This window comes from Scyliorhinus torazame, chromosome 30 (assembly GCF_047496885.1).
Source record: "Scyliorhinus torazame isolate Kashiwa2021f chromosome 30, sScyTor2.1, whole genome shotgun sequence".
Classification (NCBI taxonomy): Eukaryota; Metazoa; Chordata; class Chondrichthyes; order Carcharhiniformes; family Scyliorhinidae; genus Scyliorhinus; species Scyliorhinus torazame.
In genome coordinates this window covers 1,451,685-1,468,832 of record NC_092736.1, presented here as the reverse complement: position 1 = coordinate 1,468,832, position 17,148 = coordinate 1,451,685, and the positions used below count along the sequence as shown (strand labels likewise).

At 45.4% G+C, this 17,148-nt stretch overlaps 1 protein-coding gene across 1 annotated transcript; it reads right to left on the bottom strand.

The window, feature by feature from the left end:
* Positions 1-7,506: 7,506 nt before the first annotated feature.
* LOC140404306 (beta-1,3-galactosyl-O-glycosyl-glycoprotein beta-1,6-N-acetylglucosaminyltransferase 3-like) lies at positions 7,507-11,264 on the bottom strand. The gene is made up of 2 exons (XM_072492645.1): positions 10,383-11,264; positions 7,507-8,557 (listed from the first exon to the last, which is right to left on the bottom strand). The coding sequence occupies exons 1-2, from the start codon at positions 11,166-11,168 to the stop codon at positions 8,027-8,029; spliced, it is 1,317 nt and encodes a 438-aa protein (XP_072348746.1). The 5' UTR covers positions 11,169-11,264; the 3' UTR covers positions 7,507-8,026.
* Between the last annotated feature and the right edge of the window lie 5,884 nt (positions 11,265-17,148).

Below are 17,148 nucleotides of genomic sequence, written 5' to 3'. Positions count from 1 at the left end.
AAGGCAACCTGTAAAACCAGAACAAAACATTGGTAAACATTAGACAAACATCTCAGAAACTAAAACATCAAGAACACTCCCACAGTGCCCCAAACTGGACCTTATTGTGAACAAGTACCGCTTGGCCGGATTAAAGCCAGCTGCCGCTGGCAGGTCAGCACCAATGTCTTGGTATACTCGGATCTTCTGGCCTCCCAAGTACAGTCTCTCATCATCCTCGCCCACCTCAAGATCTGTTCCTGCACTTGGAATTGGTGCGTTCTCGGTATCATCGCCCTCTGTGGCTTCACTGCTCTCGGCCTCTGTCTTAACGATCGATGTGCCCAGTCCTTCTCACAAACCCCATCATCCACCAGTTTGCCAACATCTTCAAGACGTAGCCGTGGCACTCGTTCCCTCCTCCCCCTCCGCGTAGGTTCTGCTGACTGGAGCAGTTATCCTCCTCGTCCACCTTTACTTTCAGCTCCTTGCAGACCGTTCCCAGCATCGCCACCCTCTGTCTCCAACTCCACAATTTGATCTCTGTGGTCCGTGACCTTTCCACCTCTTGAATTCATTCCCACCGCTTATTCCACACAATTCCCAACCGGAGAGCCCATTAATTGGCCTGAAACGGCCAAAACCAAAACCTTCACGAAGGAGCCACCCTGTGAATGAGCGATCAGGATGAGGTCACCACTGGAAGTTGGGAATCAAACTTTGACATCAACTCTAGTTTTCAATGCCAAGAAAGTTGTTTGGTAATAATTAGGACTTGTTAATAAATGATGTAGACTGGAATGGGTAAACTCTAACTTCTTAACATGAGAACGTCAGGTAATTATTATTACTTTTTAAATACATTTACAGTACCCTATTATTTTTTTTTCCAATTAAGGGCCAATTTAGCGTGGCCAATCCACCAACCCTGCACATCTTTGGGTTGTGGGGGCGAAACCCATGCAGACACGGGGAGAATGTGCAAACTCCACACAGACAGTGACCCAGGGCTGGGATCGAACCCGGGTCCTCAGCACCATGAGGCAGCAGTGCTAACCACTGCACCACCACGCCGCCCCTAGGTCAGGTTATTATTACATTTTGATGAAGGAAGAGACGTTTCCATGTTTCTGTGTTTCTGTTCAGTGGGACACATACTTGTGCAGTGATTCAATAAACAGGACGTCTTGTTCAGCAACTTTCTGGTTTCGGAATCTAGCTGCATTCATGTGGTCGCTGGGAGCTGCTATTTGATATACAGAATCATTTGCAATTTATTATTTTATACAGACTGTGAATCATCGAAACCCTATAGTGCAGAGGGAGGCCATGCGGCCTGTCGAGTCTGCACTGGCCCCCGAAAGAGCATCCCACGCAGATAAGTTTGCCTGAAGGGGGTCTGCGCAGGGGTTCGACAGGCGGTGGCAACCGTTCCTAGACTATCTCGCGGAACGTTAGAGGAAGTTCGGTCAGCAGCAGCAGCCACCCTGGGTGGGGGGGGGAGGGGGGGGGGAGTGGGAGGGGGGGGGAATGGGGGATTGCTTGGGGGGATGGAGGAGCAGGAGATAACATGAAGGGTGGGGGAAACTGGCACGAGCGGGAGAGAGCCAGTGTATAAAGCTGTGTAAATATACCATTTTGCCATGTATATATCTTGCTCAGTGCGTTTTCATGTTATTTTGTTACCGGGGGGGGGGGGGGGGGGGGGGGGGGGCGGTTATTGTTTGTAAGGGGAAAAAATTGTGTTGGTAAAAAACTTTAATAAATATATATATTTTTTAAAAGAGCATCCCACGCAGTCCATTGCCCCGCTCATCGCTGCAGCCCCACCTAAACTGCACATCCTTGGACACGAAGGGGCAATTTACCGTGACCAATCCACCCAATGTGCACATCTTTCAAATGTCCTCCCTGGGTATGAACCTGATTACATCAACGGGGAAGGCACATGAACATCGCATTCAGAGCTGTTGCCACTGCAAATGCTGTTTTTGGCCTCTTGCAAGAGTTAGCAACCATTATAGGATTTGCACCCAGAGAGAAAGGGCCGGAAAAATTGTGGGCATTGTATTGAATATCCCAATTGGCACATCCTAGTTCATATCCTGCTTCTGTATTGTTTATTTAACAATTAGGGCAATGAATAAACTGCTTCACAATGACTTCCTCTATTCAAAGAACAAAGAACAATACAGCACAGGAACAGGCCCTTCGGCCCTCCAAGCCTGTCGGTCATGATACTGGTAATTTTGTGATGGGAGACAAGGAAATAGCTGAGGAACTGAATAAGTACTTTGCGTCAGTCTTCACAGTAGAAGACATGAGTAATATCCCAACAATTCCGGAGAGTCAGGGGGCAGAGTTGAATATGGTAGCCATCAATTCAGTAAGTTTTAAAGTACTGGTGGACAAGGATAAGAGTGGTCCGAGGATGAATGTGCTAAATTGGGGGAAGGCTAATTATAACAATATTAGGCGAGAACTGAAGAACATAGATTGGGGGCGGATGTTTGAGGGCAAATCAACATCTGACATGTGGGAGGCTTTCAAGTGTCAGTTGAAAGGAATACAGGACAGGCATGTTCCTGTGAGGAAGAAAGATAAATACGGCAATTTTCGGGAACCTTGGATGACGAGTGATATTGTAGGCCTCGTCAAAAAGAAAAAGGAGGCATTTGTCAGGGCTAAAAGGCTGGGAACAGACGAAGCCTGTGTGACATATAAGGAAAGTAGGAAGGAACTTAAGCAAGGAGTCAGGAGGGCTAGAAGGGGCCATGAAAAGTCATTGGCAAATAGGGTTAAGGAAAATCCCAAGGCTTTTTACACGTACATAAAAAGCAAGAGGGTAGCCAGGGAAAGGGTTGGCCCACTGAAGGATAGGCAAGGGAATCTATGTGCGGAGCCAGAGGAAATGGGCGAGGTACTAAATGAATACTTTGCATCAGTATTCACCAAAGAGAAGGAATTGGTAGATGTTGAGTCTGGAGAAGGGGGTGTAGATAGCCTGGGTCACATTGTGATCCAAAAAGACGAGGTGTTGGGTGTCTTAAAAAATATTAAGGTAGATAAGTCCCCAGGGCCTGATGGGATCTACCCCAGAATACTGAAGGAGGCTGGAGAGGAAATTGCTGTGGCCTTGACAGAAATCTTTGGATCCTCGCTGTCTTCAGGGGATGTCCCGGAGGACTGGAGAATAGCCAATGTTGTTCCTCTGTTTAAGAAGGGTAGCAAGGATAATCCCGGGAACTACAGGCCGGTGAGCCTTACTTCAGTGGTAGGGAAATTACTGGAGAGAATTCTTCGAGACAGGATCTACTCCCATTTGGAAGCAAATGGACGTATTAGTGAGAGGCAGCACGGTTTTGTGAAGGGGAGGTCGTGTCTCACTAACTTGATAGAGTTTTTCGAGGAGGTCACTAAGATGATTGATGCAGGTAGGGCAGTAGATGTTGTCTATATGGACTTCAGTAAGGCCTTTGACAAGGTCCCTCATGGTAGACTAGTACAAAAGGTGAAGTCACACGGGATCAGGGGTGAACTGGCAAGGTGGATACAGAACTGGCTAGGCCATAGAAGGCAGAGGGTAGCAATGGAGGGATGCTTTTCTAATTGGAGGGCTGTGACCAGTGGTGTTCCACAGGGATCAGTGTTGGGACCTTTGCTGTTTGTAGTATATATAAATGATTTGGAGGAAAATGTAACTGGTCTGATTAGTAAGTTTGCAGACGACACAAAGGTTGGTGGAATTGCGGATAGCGATGAGGACTGTCTGAGGATACAGCAGGATTTAGATTGTCTGGAGACTTGGGCGGAGAGATGGCAGATGGAGTTTAATCCGGACAAATGTGAGGTAATGCATTTTGGAAGGTCTAATGCAGTTAGGGAATATACAGTGAATGGTAGAACCCTCAAGAGTATTGAAAGTCAAAGAGATCTAGGAGTACAGGTCCACAGGTCATTGAAAGGGGCAACACAGGTGGAGAAGGTAGTCAAGAAGGCATCCGGCATGCTTGCCTTCATTGGCCGGGGCATTGAGTATAAGAATTGGCAAGTCATGTTGCAGCTGTATAGAACCTTAGTTAGACCACACTTGGAGTATAGTGTTCAATTCTGGTCGCCACACTACCAGAAGGATGTGGAGGCTTTAGAGAGGGTGCAGAAGAGATTTACCAGAATGTTGCCTGGTATGGAGGGCATAAGCTATGAGGAGCGATTGAATAAACTCGGTTTGTTCTCACTGGAACGAAGGAGGTTGAGGGGAGACCTGATAGAGGTCTACAAAATTATGAGGGGCATAGACAGAGTGGATAGTCAGAGGCTTTTCCCCAGGGTAGAGGGGTCAATTACTAGGGGGCATAGGTTTAAGGTGAGAGGGGCAAGGTTTAGAGTAGATGTACGAGGCAAGTTTTTTACGCAGAGGGTAGTGGGTGCCTGGAACTCGCTACCGGAGGAGGTAGTGGAAGCAGGGACGATAGGGACATTTAAGGGGCATCTTGACAAATATATGAATAGGATGGGAATAGAAGGATACGGACCCAGGAAGTGTAGAAGATTGTAGTTTAGTCGGGCAGTATGGTCGGCACGGGCTTGGAGGGCCGAAGGGCCTGTTCCTGTGCTGTACATTTCTTTGTTTGTTTGTATCACAAAGGAGAAAGTGCAAGAGAAACTAAGAGGTCTAAAAATTGATAAATCTCCGGGCCCAGATGGGCTACATCCTAGAGTTCTAAAGGAGATAGCTGAAGAAATAGTGGAGGCATTAGTTATGATCTTTCAAAAGTCACTGGAGTCAGGGAAAGTCCCAGAGGATTGGAAAATCACTGTTGTAACCCCCCTGTTCAAGAAAGGAACAAGGAAAAAGATGGAAAATTATAGGCCAATTAGCCTAACCTGGGTTGTTGGCAAGATTCTAGAATCCATTGTTAAGGATGAGATTTCTAAATTCTTGGAAGTGCAGGGTCGGATTAGGACAAGTCAGCATGGATTTAGTAAGGGGCGGTTGTGCCTGACAAACCTTTGAAGAGATAACAAATAGGTTAGACCAAGGAGAGCCAATGGATGTTATCTATCTTGACTTCCAAAAGGCCTTTGATAAGGTGCCTCACGGGAGACTGCTGAGTAAAATAAGGGCCCATGGTATTCGAGGCAAGGTACTAACATGGATTGAAGATTGGCTGTCAGGCAGAAGGCAGAGAGTTGGGATAAAAGGTTCTTTTTCGGAATGGCAACCGGTGACGAGTGGTGTCCCGCAGGGTTCAGTGTTGGGGCCACAGCTGTTCTCTTTATATATTAACGATCTAGATGACGGGACTGGGGGCATTCTGGCTAAGTTTGCCGATGATACAAAGATAGGTGGAGGGGCAGGTAGTATGGAGGAGGTGGGGAGGCTGCAGAAAGATTTAGACAGTTTAGGAGAGTGGTCCAAGAAATGGCTGATGAAATTCAACGTGGGCAAGTGCAAGGTCTTGCACTTTGGAAAAAAGAATAGAGGCATGGACTATTTTCTAAACGGTGACAAAATTCATAATACTGAAGTGCAAAGGGACTTGGGAGTCCTAGTCCAGGATTCTCTAAAGGTAAACTTGCAGGTTAAGTCTGTAATTAAGAAAGCAAATGCAATGTTGTCATTCATCTCAAGAGGCTTGGAATATAAAAGCAGGGATGTACTTCTGAAGCTTTATAAAGCATTGGTTAGGCCCCATTTAGAATACTGTGAGCAATTTTGGGCCCCACACCTCAGGAAGGACATACTGGCACTGGAGCGGGTCCAGCGGAGATTCACACGGATGATCCCAGGAATGGTAGGCCTAACATATGATGAACGTCTGAGGATCCTGGGATTATATTCATTGGAGTTTAGGAGGTTGAGGGGAGATCTAATAGAAACTTACAAGATAATGAATGGCTTAGATAGGGTGGATGTAGGGAAGTTCTTTCCATTAGCAGGGGAGACTAGGACCCGGGGGCACAGCCTTAGAATAAAAGGGAGTCACTTTAGAACAGAGATGAGGAGAAATTTCTTCAGCCAGAGAGTGGTGGGCCTGTGGAATTCATTGCCACAGAGGGCGGTGGAGGCCGGGACGTTGAGTGTCTTTAAGACAGAAGTTGATAAATTCTTGATTTCTCGAGGAATTAAGGGCTATGGAGAGAGAGCGGGTAAATGGAGTTGAAATCAGCCATGATTGAATGGTGGAGTGGACTCGATGGGCCGAATGGCCTTACTTCCGCTCCTATGTCTTATGGTCTTATCTGCCATTTCTGCTGCTAATCTCACAGTTTTAACCCTCTGCTCTTCCACATGAGTTCTCACTACATCAGGAATTGAATTTTTAAACTCCTCCAAAAGTATATTTTCTCTGAGAGCTTCATACATTTGGTCTACTTTCAAAGCCCTTATCCACCTATCAAAATTATTCTGTTTGGTCCTTTCAAACTCCATGTATATTTGACCAAATTCTTTCCTTTAATTTCTAAACCTTTGTCTGTAGGCTTCAGGCACTAATTCATATGCACCTCAGGTGGATTTTTTCACCTCCTCATACATCCCAGATACCTCCTCCGGTAGTGACGCAAACACTTCACTAGCCCTACTTACCAGCTTTGTTTGAATCAGTAATACCCACATGTCCTGTGGCCATTTCATTTGTTTAGCTACCTTCTCAAATGAAATGAAAAAGGCTTCCACTTCTTTCTCGTCAAACCTTGGCAATGCTTGGACATATTTAAATGGATTCCCACCAAGCCTTCGATTTTGACCCTCTTTCTCGCTATCCCCATCACTATCATCCAACTGTACGTTTCCCTTTATGCCTGCCAATTTTAACTGACTGTCATGGTTCATGGCCATTTTCTGAAGTTCAAACTCTCTCTCTTTATCTTTTTCCCTGATTTGTATCTCCCTTTCTCTTTCTTTTTGTTCTGCTCGGGCTATTCTTTCTGTTTTAATTTCTTCTCTCTCTTTTTCCTCTCTCTCTCTTTCTCTTTATTTTTCCTCTCTCTCTCTTTCTTATTCAAGCGGCTTTAATTCTTTCTCATGTTCCATTTGTTTAATTTGCAACTGAATTTTTGCTGTTTCCAATGAGTCAAACTGTATCTCAGGCAACTTTAAATGCTTAGCCACCACCATAATTACCTCATCTTTTCACATTTTGTCAGGTAATGTTAACTGCAATGTTTTTGCCAAATCTAACAGTCTGCTTTGAGTCTCCGACCGTAAGGTACTGCGTGTGACCGTCTCCACCCCCAAAAACTTCTGAGCCTCTGAAAGAGCCATTGTCCACAACACACTCCCTACTTAAACTAGAATACCACACCTGAAAAACAACCACAATATGCTCACCCCTCACTTTCTTTAAGTTCACTAAGCCAATCAAATAGATAGACTTTTATCCCGGATGAGCCCCCAATTTGTTATGGGCCAGGGTTTAGAGAACCCTAAAGTATATCTTGGAGTTCACCTGACCCACAACTTTTAATAGATTGTGGTATGGGGAACACATGGCCCACTCTACAGGTGTGGTACAGCAGAAATTGAAAAGTATTTTTTAAAGCAAAACAATGTTTATTCTATGAACTCAAGTTCATCTTTTTAAAACATACAGTGAACATCTTAGCAACCATTAATTCAAATACAACCCCCAAAGAATACAACACTAAGTAACCCTTTAAGCTTTCCTTTTAACACCCATAAGACTTAAACCACCTTTTACCAGAAGCACATCAGGTTAAAGTCACTACTGTTATTAATTTTAAATCACCAGGATCGATTTACAGTCTTTAGGTTACAGAGAGAGATTCATACACCTTCTGGCTGTGACTGCAGCTACCCAGCTCTGAAAACGAAACTAAAACACACCCTGCAGCAAACAGCCTAAAACGAAATTAAAAGCTGACAGACAGCCCAGCTCCACCCCCTCTCTGACATCACTGCAGTAATGAACACCCATTTCTTAAAGGTACTCTCACTACAGATATTTATATACACACCCATTTATAAACACCCATTTCTTAAAGGTACTCTCACATGACACCTCCCACAGAACATATAGGCTTACATAAAACCTTTTCTATAAATTGCTTTATATCTCAGATGTCCCTCCAAGCACTGAAGGGCTGTGTTATCCACTTGAGAATCAAATTTGTTGGCAAAGAGGTGATGTTGTTGCAGGATCCAGTGAAGGTCACCAGAACCGTAAATGCACACTGAACGGCGATGAACGCCTGTGCACTTTGGATAAGGTGCATTTTTGGTTATGTCTCCCTCCATGTAGGACCACTTCACCAAGCGGGCAATGGCTGCCATATCTGACATCTGGTACTTGCTATTGGGAGGGTTGGTGCCTGGGACAGTTGGCATTCTCTGCAGAGTAGCCCAAACATGCTCGTCAGGACTATACGTATCTTCTGCCCACTTTAGAAATTTCTGAATTTCAGGACTAACAAACAAATGGTTTACAAATTCCCTCGAAGCCACAAAGTATGCATTCCCAGTAAACATGGGTGTACTTATTGGAGGTAAGCTCTTCTTCTCCTTAGTTCTGCTGATTTGGTTTGTAACTTCATGATGAAAAAGCCACCGCTCCTGTAGTTGAAAGAAAGTAAACTCAAAATCGGAATTGTATTCCTACAGAAGGCCATTAAATCAATAAAGAAGGGGAAAGGGAATAAATTAGTCTCAACTTAATCAAATCTAACTTTTGCAGAGCTATGGGGAACAGGAGAGAGCTGGCATGGGCATGATGGGCTGATTGGACGTCTCTGCTACAATTATTTTAGGACTCTATGATTTTAAATATAAAAATGGGACATTTTGTTTCCAAATAGAAAATCAGATGAGATGTGAAATTGGCTGCAATTAGTAGCACATTGGCAAAATCTAACCCCCCTTGTAGGGGCAATTTAGCATGGCCAATCCACCTAGCCTGCACACCTTTGTGTTGTGGGGGTGAGGCCCACACAAACATGGGGAGAATGTGCAAACTCCACATGGACAGTGACCCAGAGCCGGGATCGAACCTGGGATCTCGTCGCCGTGATGCAGCAGTGATGCGCCACCATGCTGCCCTAATCTCATTGTTTTAACACAGTCCGACCTCACGTATGAGCAAATTATTGGAATCAATTCTGAGAGACAGGACAGTCACTTAATGAGTGGCATGGTGGTGCAGTGGTTAGCACTGCTGCCTCACGGTGCCAAGGACCTGGGTTCGATCCCGGCCCCAGGGGTAAAAAAAACATGCCAATTAAGGGGCAACTTAGTGTGGCCAATCCATCCCCCTTTCGTTCATGTAGGCATCCTGTCCTACATGAACAAAACTTATCTTAATTTAGTCACTGGGTTGGGCAAACCATTCTCATTGGTGCCTGAAGTTGTATAACACACCTACACTTTCCCAGCATAGCGACCAGGAAAGAAAAACTCTTAATGGCTGGAGATGGATAAAAAAGTATTAGATGTTTCTCCTCTTTGCACTAATTGTCTATCTGAACCAAATGTCCAACCCCTGCTCCCTCAATTCAATGTCATCCTGGGTGTAGTCTTGTGTCCCTATACCCCATTTCTGTGTCTCGTCTGCTCACCACCGCCTTTGCCACCTCTACCTGTCCACTCCAATGCTCTGCTGGTCACGCCCCCATCTTCGGCCTTTTAGAAACTTCATTCAACGCACCCAAAGCTTTGCCAAAGAGTCATTCGGATTCAAAACGTTCCTGCATCAGTGACATCTCTCGTTCCCGTAGCTACTCTTCCAACTCGTTCTACCTGTGTTTTTGCATTTCACTTTTTTCGCTCACTAACCTCCTCCCACCTCCACTTTAGAGACCCTTCCAAACAAGGGTGCACAGAGGCTGTCAGACCTGCTGAGGATTTCGTTCCCGTATTTCGTCTCTTTGTTTCAGATTCCAGCGTCCGCAATGATTTGCGTTTTTACATCCCCCCAATACGTCAGTCTTGTGTTTAAATCGCTGACGGTCTGGTTTAGCCTTACCTGTGCAATCTCGCATCCTCCAACTCGCTCGACCTGTTTATTTTCATTTCATTTCTGCGCTCTGCCATTGGCCCCTCTCATCCCCACCTTGGAGCCTCTTCCAAACCAACCTTACACACTTCTCAATCTCCGCCAAGGCTTCTATTGAAAAACTAAGATGCGAGTTCGCCTCTGGGAAGATGTTTTCTGTTAGTTGGATATTAGTTGGGAAGCACTCTCTTCATTCTGGTCTTCTATCAACTGGATGGAATCAGAGGTTTACCACGGGGAGGAAACTTCTGTTCATTCCCTCGCTGACTGGTCAAGTTTGGATTACTTGGCTGAAACCTCACACCCAATAAAGACAGCATCGACATAAATAAACTTGTGCGGAATCCGTAAGACCGCTGATATCCAGCGGGGTTTCAGCGGCCAACCTACCGTTTTGGATGCTGATGGTTCCTCGGATTCCATGCTATTTTTCCCATTCAAGACAATCAGGTTTCTGACCATCTCTGCGTTTGTTTTGATGGGGAAGTCCAGTCCGCACAGGTTAATGAAATATTTCCAATGCACTGGGCTCTGTAGCAGCTCCTCCATACAGTTCAGATCAGCCTGCACCCGGGACCAGGAGGCATACACCACATTCTCCAGCTTGCTGGCAATGAAAACGTTGGGGAAACAAGAGGCGATGGCTTTCACAGCACGATTAAATGTAACTGCAGCTTTTCTATCCACGTGGATACAGTACAGATTCTGGGGGGTGTAAATAGTCCTCAGGAGTCTTTCAAACATTTCAATGTGCTCGTGGATCACAATGGAATAAGCGATGGGGAAATTCCTCTCCTCCAAGCTCAGTGGGAAGGTTAGATATTTGCGCTCCTTTATAAATGCAGCACAGTCCTTCGTCGCAAACACATAATGATTTTCTGTCAGAGGGTCTTTTTTAGATGACACAGCAAGAGAGTTTAAACGAGCTTCTTGAACTGCTTCCTGATCTCCTCTAATAATCCGAGAACAATTCGCCTGTTGAGTAAACAGATTTAGGTGTCTGTAAAACATATCCAAGCACCTTCTGTCACTTACATCTTCTGGGTCTTCCCAAATTCCCATCATCATATCCTCCTCACAGGAATCAAAATGTCCAGGAAATAGCAATACAAATGCAGTCAGTGCAGTTACAGCGGCCAAAGCAGACTTCAGGCGACATTTGCCAAGTTTTCTCATCTTCACCTTTGTTTAAGAATGATCCAAAGACCAATTATTTCACGCCCTCTCCTGCGCCTTTTACACATCCAACTGCGCAATCCACATGGATTATATTAGTTAACTCAGCCACGCCTCTGCTGCACCCAATGTATTTCAATCTCCTACCATTTCCTCTTTCAGTTGAAGATTAAGCAATATTTGAATGATTTATACATTTGGAAATAGAGGAATTGGTCAAGGATAACCACTTTATATGGCATCCCACCTTTGTGGGATTATAAAACTATAAAACTACTGTAAATACAATTTCTGTCATAATTAAACAGCAGGTGATGGAAATAACATCTGGTGACATAGAAATAGAGTTAATGATTCAGGGAATGTTGGTCAGGACATCAGTGTACCATGGGGCCTTTTATCTCCACCTGTGAAGGCAGATACTTAAATAATTCCTCATGTTTCCTCCTTGTGTATTGTCCAGATATAAGTTTAATACTCCAGGTAGCAATAGTACAATAGCTAATATCATTATACAATAGGTTTATGCAACTTGGTTTGTCATCAAACTTGGCCTCCTGTAGCCATCTGGGATGGCCACTTACAAAGTAAACATGGACGCTTGCAAAGACTCAAGGGAAATATGGCCAATACAGGATTCAGGCAAACTCGGAGCCTGAATGTATATTTGCTGACAGAGAACCAGACAGTATCGAAACTCCTAGCTGATTTGCATTCTAATGACCCATTTCCCCAGGGCAAAGACTGGTACTTGGGTATCAGATACAATTCCAGACACATCGGCGCCACTCCCTTCACCCAGGAAGCCCAAACGGCCAAGGTCAATGACTGCTCAGGACACGCCCAGCCATCAAGGCACCTGCCCCTTTATTGGCTCAAATTGAAGGCAGTGATCGAAGCCTGCCGAATTATTGGGTCCAAAACTAAGGACCGCCCAAAAGAGCGCGAAACCCCCAAAGGATAAAGAGAGACACTGCCATGTGTTCGATCTCTTTTGGCCCTGGCACACCGGCACTCTTCGGCTCGGCCTATACCTGAAGCCAACTGCAGCACCACCACCGGAAGCAAGTTCAAGGTCAACGACCGCTACCAGACGGATGAGCCCAGCAGAACCGAAGTTACTTCTCCAGACCCAGCCACTCCAGATCCGACCAAAGGCCTTGTTCCTCTGCCAAAGCCGGGTGCCTGAAGCTAAGTACAGGTTGTTGTAGTGTTAGGTGTAGTTTAGCTTGTAGTGTTTTTATGTTGCATGTGTGAGTTAATCTTGTGTGTAAATAAACCATTATTGAACTTGAACTAACTGACTGGTTGTTGGGTCTTTGATCAATATCAGGTTGAACCTTGTGGTGGTATCATTTGATACCTGGCGACTCTGAAAAGCAATATTACTCAATATTAAGAAGGGCACCATTATTGGCATCTCCGGTGCAGAATTGGCAACAGTTATTAGTGACGCTAGTGGGATGGTATTCCACTCATCAAAATCGGCAACAATAATTGGCGACCTCTGACGGGACTCGACCTAGAAGTGATTTTGTCACTCCGAGAGAACCCACAAAACTTTGAATTAGAAACCCTATTGGAAAAGTGAAAGAAACCACAAGTGTAAGACCGGTATTGATCAAACCTCCAAGATTCGGAAGTGTGTTGTAATTTGCATGCGTACTAACAAGGATATAAGGTAAACGCGTTAGATTTTGTTGCGTAAAACTATCGGGAGTTTTGTGAACAGGAAAATAGCTTAAGCCATACCCGCTGTTTGCATCGTCGCCCTATTCCCCCCTGTCCCAAATTTAGGTAGGAAAAGAGCTAATAGAAGAAATGGCAGCAAAGGCAATGGAACGCCCTATGAACCCACAGGAACCCGACGTTGCAGCAACCAACAGAGCAGAGCAGTGTCCCATATGGGAAAAAGAGTTGAGGAAATACTTAAAGGGGAAAGGATGGCCCCTTTGGTCTGAGTTTTGTGCGAATGAAGAGTCAGGTCCTGGTAGTTTAGGACAAACTTGGTGGGACTACCTAACCGAGACACACAAGAAGAATTTAGGGAAAGTCCGTAAACCAATGGCAATCATGTCCTGTCTGGCACAATTGCGAGGCACAGAGGAGGTCGTGAGGACGCTCCGCAGACAGCTTGTAGAGAAAGAGGAGAAGAGTGAGGGAAACGTTAGCAAGTGTGAAAAAGTTAATGAGCAACTCCGAGAGCAGCTAGCAGCAAAAGACAAGGAGATGGCTGATGTCAAACGGGCACACCAATCTTGTCTAGCAGTTTTCAGACACAATAGGATAAGGTCTACCAAGATACACAACGTGCAGTCTTGGTAAGAGAAGAGACGGAACAACAGGTAGAACAGTTAAAGAAGCAATGCACAGACTTAAAGGCAGCTTTACGAGCACTCCACAGTTCCACAACGGAACAAAGGCAGAGTTCGGTAGACCACGCCAAATGCAGGCAGCAAATTTCACGGTTACAGTCACTGCTCTCAGCGCAAAATGGTTTCAGAGGCACCTTTGGACAAAATTTAGACCAGGAAGATGGCCCCGATTAGCTGGAACTTAATGAAACTGCCTATAGGTACGTAGAAGACACCGAAAGTCACAATAGAGCCCCCTAGGCCCCGAAAAGGAAAGTACCTGCACCACCGACTGCACAGGCAGCACACAACCCCATCAATCCAGACACCACACAGCGCAAGTCACCGATTGACGATGAACCTGATTTTGTGTGCACCACCCCATTATCCATCACACAATTGAGAGATGCCTGCGCCAAAATTGAATCATTCCAACCCACAGCAGACCCACACCATTTCTTTGAGCGAGTAAGACAACAGACTGTCATGGACGGTCTGGACGAACCGGAGGAAGTGAAACTTATAGTGATGAGCCATGACCCATCCGTTAGTTCAGCACTACCCGATCCACAGAATGTAGGAGGAGGAAGCCTCCAGGAGATGAAGGCAGCTATTTTAGATGCAATTGGGTATAATAGAGGAGACCCCATAGAAGGTCTAAATCGCTGCATACAAATGAAGGGAGAGCATAGGCAGATCCATTTTAAAGCGGTATTTGAAGATTTAGTCCACGCACACTTAAATGTCGAGAACACAACTAAATGGACCTGTATTTTAGTCTCCACGCCACAGAAGCAGGTCAAAAAGCCTGTGCAAATTATGACCCCTCAGACACCACACATCACGAAGTGTGGGTTCTGAAGAGACTCTCGAGAGCTTGGGAACAATCCCTACATAAAAAGGCAGAGCAGGAGAAAGTAGAAGCAAACATGAATCCAGTAAGGGCACATCAGGACCCGGCATGGGTAAATGAGGGTAGACATGACGGACAGCACCACAGAGCACAGGGATGCTATAATTGCGGACAAAAAGGATATTACACCCGCAAATGCAATGCACCCCCAAACCAGCAACGGAATCAGTAAGCGAACACCCCACATAGGAACAATACCAGGCCTATACACAGTATTAGCGCCCGCCCAGACAATTCTGCCCTGAATAGCACAGATTGACAGTGTTTGTACTCCCCAACCTGGGTCTACGAGACACTCTGGGACGAGTCAGGTAGACCAGTAGTCACAGGCATAGTCCGGGGACACCCCGTAGAGTTCCTTTGGAACAGAGAGGGTCCCGCACAGCTTTAAACTCCTCCGCAATGTTTCACCGAGATAAATGGCCCACCACAGACACTATCACTCTTAGCGGATTTACAGGACATATCCAGCAGTGATATATTACGGCCCCCATAGATATCCAAATCGGAAACGTTAATGCCAAGGACCCCGTTGTTTTATAGATTTGCCCCGAACAGCAGGACACATTTTAGGGATCGACTTCATGAGTTCACACAATCTTTCCTTTGACCTCATGAATAAGTGTGTGTGGAAAATGGCTAAAACAGTGAAAGCCCCCGCCACGCTCACAGTAGGAGACTACAAACACAGGATCTGCTCAGTAGGCGACTATTGGTTTGATCCGCAAGCCATTAGTACAGATAGGACAATTAGAGAGGTCCTAAGGAAACACAAAGCTTCCTTCACCCATCACAAGCACGACTGTTGAAAAATTCCGGGAACAGTCGCCATTACAGGTTCCGATCCCAAGCCCCAGAAACAATACGGCTTCCCACAGCAAGCCGAGAGAGAAATTGCAAAAGTAATTCAAAGTTTGCTAGACCAAGGTGTAATTTGGCCTGTAGCCTCAACAAACAATGCCCCAATTTGGCCCGTAGGAAAATCAGACGGTTCATGGAGACTTGCCATCGATTACAGAGAACTCAATAAAGTAACTCCATTTGCAGCCCCCACCGTTGCCACGAGTCCAGAGACAATGCTGAAGCAGGGACTACAATCAAGGTATTTTACAGTACTGGACATTAGCAATGGCTTCTGGTCCATTCCATTAGAAAAGAATTGCCAAGATAAATTCACCTTCACGTTCCAAGGACAGCAATATACGTGGACATGCCTTACTCAAGGTTTCCACAACTCCCCCTCCATTTTCCACCGACAATTGGCAAATGGATTATCCAAATTTTCCCGACCCGAATGCCTCATTCAGTATGTGGACAATGTGCTCCCACAAAACTGATACCAAGGAAGAGCACATTTAGCTTCTTTCTGAATTTTTAGGCCTCCTACACATGTAAAGTTAACCCGAATAAGGCCCAAATCCTAAAAGAAAAGGTCTTTTATTTTGGCACAGTTATCAAGCACGGAAAAAGACAGATTGAGCAAAAACAAATTGATTCGATTGTTAAATTGCCCTTGCCCCATAATGTCACTGCACTCCGGTCTTTTTAGGACTGGTTGCTTATTGCAGGAACCATATAGACGGTTTCGCCACCAAGGCAGCCCCACTTTCCGAGCTCCTAAAAAAGAACGCCTCTTGGGAATGGCTTCCACAGCATACGGATGCCATTGATACATCAAAACATGCCCTAGGTACAGCCCCACTTTGCAGGTACCAGACCCACACTCCCCATACGCCATAGTAGTAGCGACCACTGACTGAACCCTATCGGCCGTACTACTCCACGAAAGGCACGATCGTTTAGGACCCATAGCCTATGCCTCACGAGTTTTGGACCCCGTGGAGCAAGGATTTTCAGCCTGCGAAAGGCACTTGCTCGCAGTTTTTTGGGCTGTTCAGTACTTCGCACATATCACAGGCCTCAACCCGAATAATGATTTTAAAGGAGTACACCCCAACGCAACTCCTGTTAGATGGTAGGTTAAAGGACGGTTCAGTTAGCCAGATTAGAGCAGCTCACTGGACCCTACTCTGACAAGGAAGGGATATCACAGTAAAAAGGACAAAGACACATATTTTTAGCAGATAATTTGCAGTGTTGCTCTTATTAGCCTTAGTTTTATTAGCTCTGATTATGTCACCTTTGCTCACGAGTCGCCAGGTATCTTTCTGATACCGCCACGTGATTCAAGCTCGAGTTATGATTAATAAGACTAATGCTTTGTAAGATTGAATCAAAGGTCATTTATTATGTACAGCAATAAATACTTACACAATAATCCTACTTTCTATATCACTACCTACCATTACTGGCCAATTCTTAACTTTTGGGAATGGCCCACCAGGTCAGGGAAACAAATGGCTTATTGAATTGGGTCTTTGATACAGGTCGATGGCTAGGAGTCTCTATCGGGTAGCGATCGCTGGAGTCAAACTTACGGTTTCTTATCGATGGTTCTTGCGAAGGTTGCAAGCAGGAGAAGAAGGGAGAGAAGGGTCGATCTGAACTTGGCCCCTATTTTTATAGGGCCCAGGGGCTTCCCGCCTCTCGGGGCGGACCTTGACCCTGAGTCCCAAGTGATTGGATTGCTAATATGTTGCAATTGTTCCCGGGGATAGCCGATTAAACTGCAGATGTCTGGGTTAATAGTCCTGAGTATCGATCTGGGCCGACTTCCCCAGAGCCGAATACGCTATTCTGTCTGCAGCTGTCC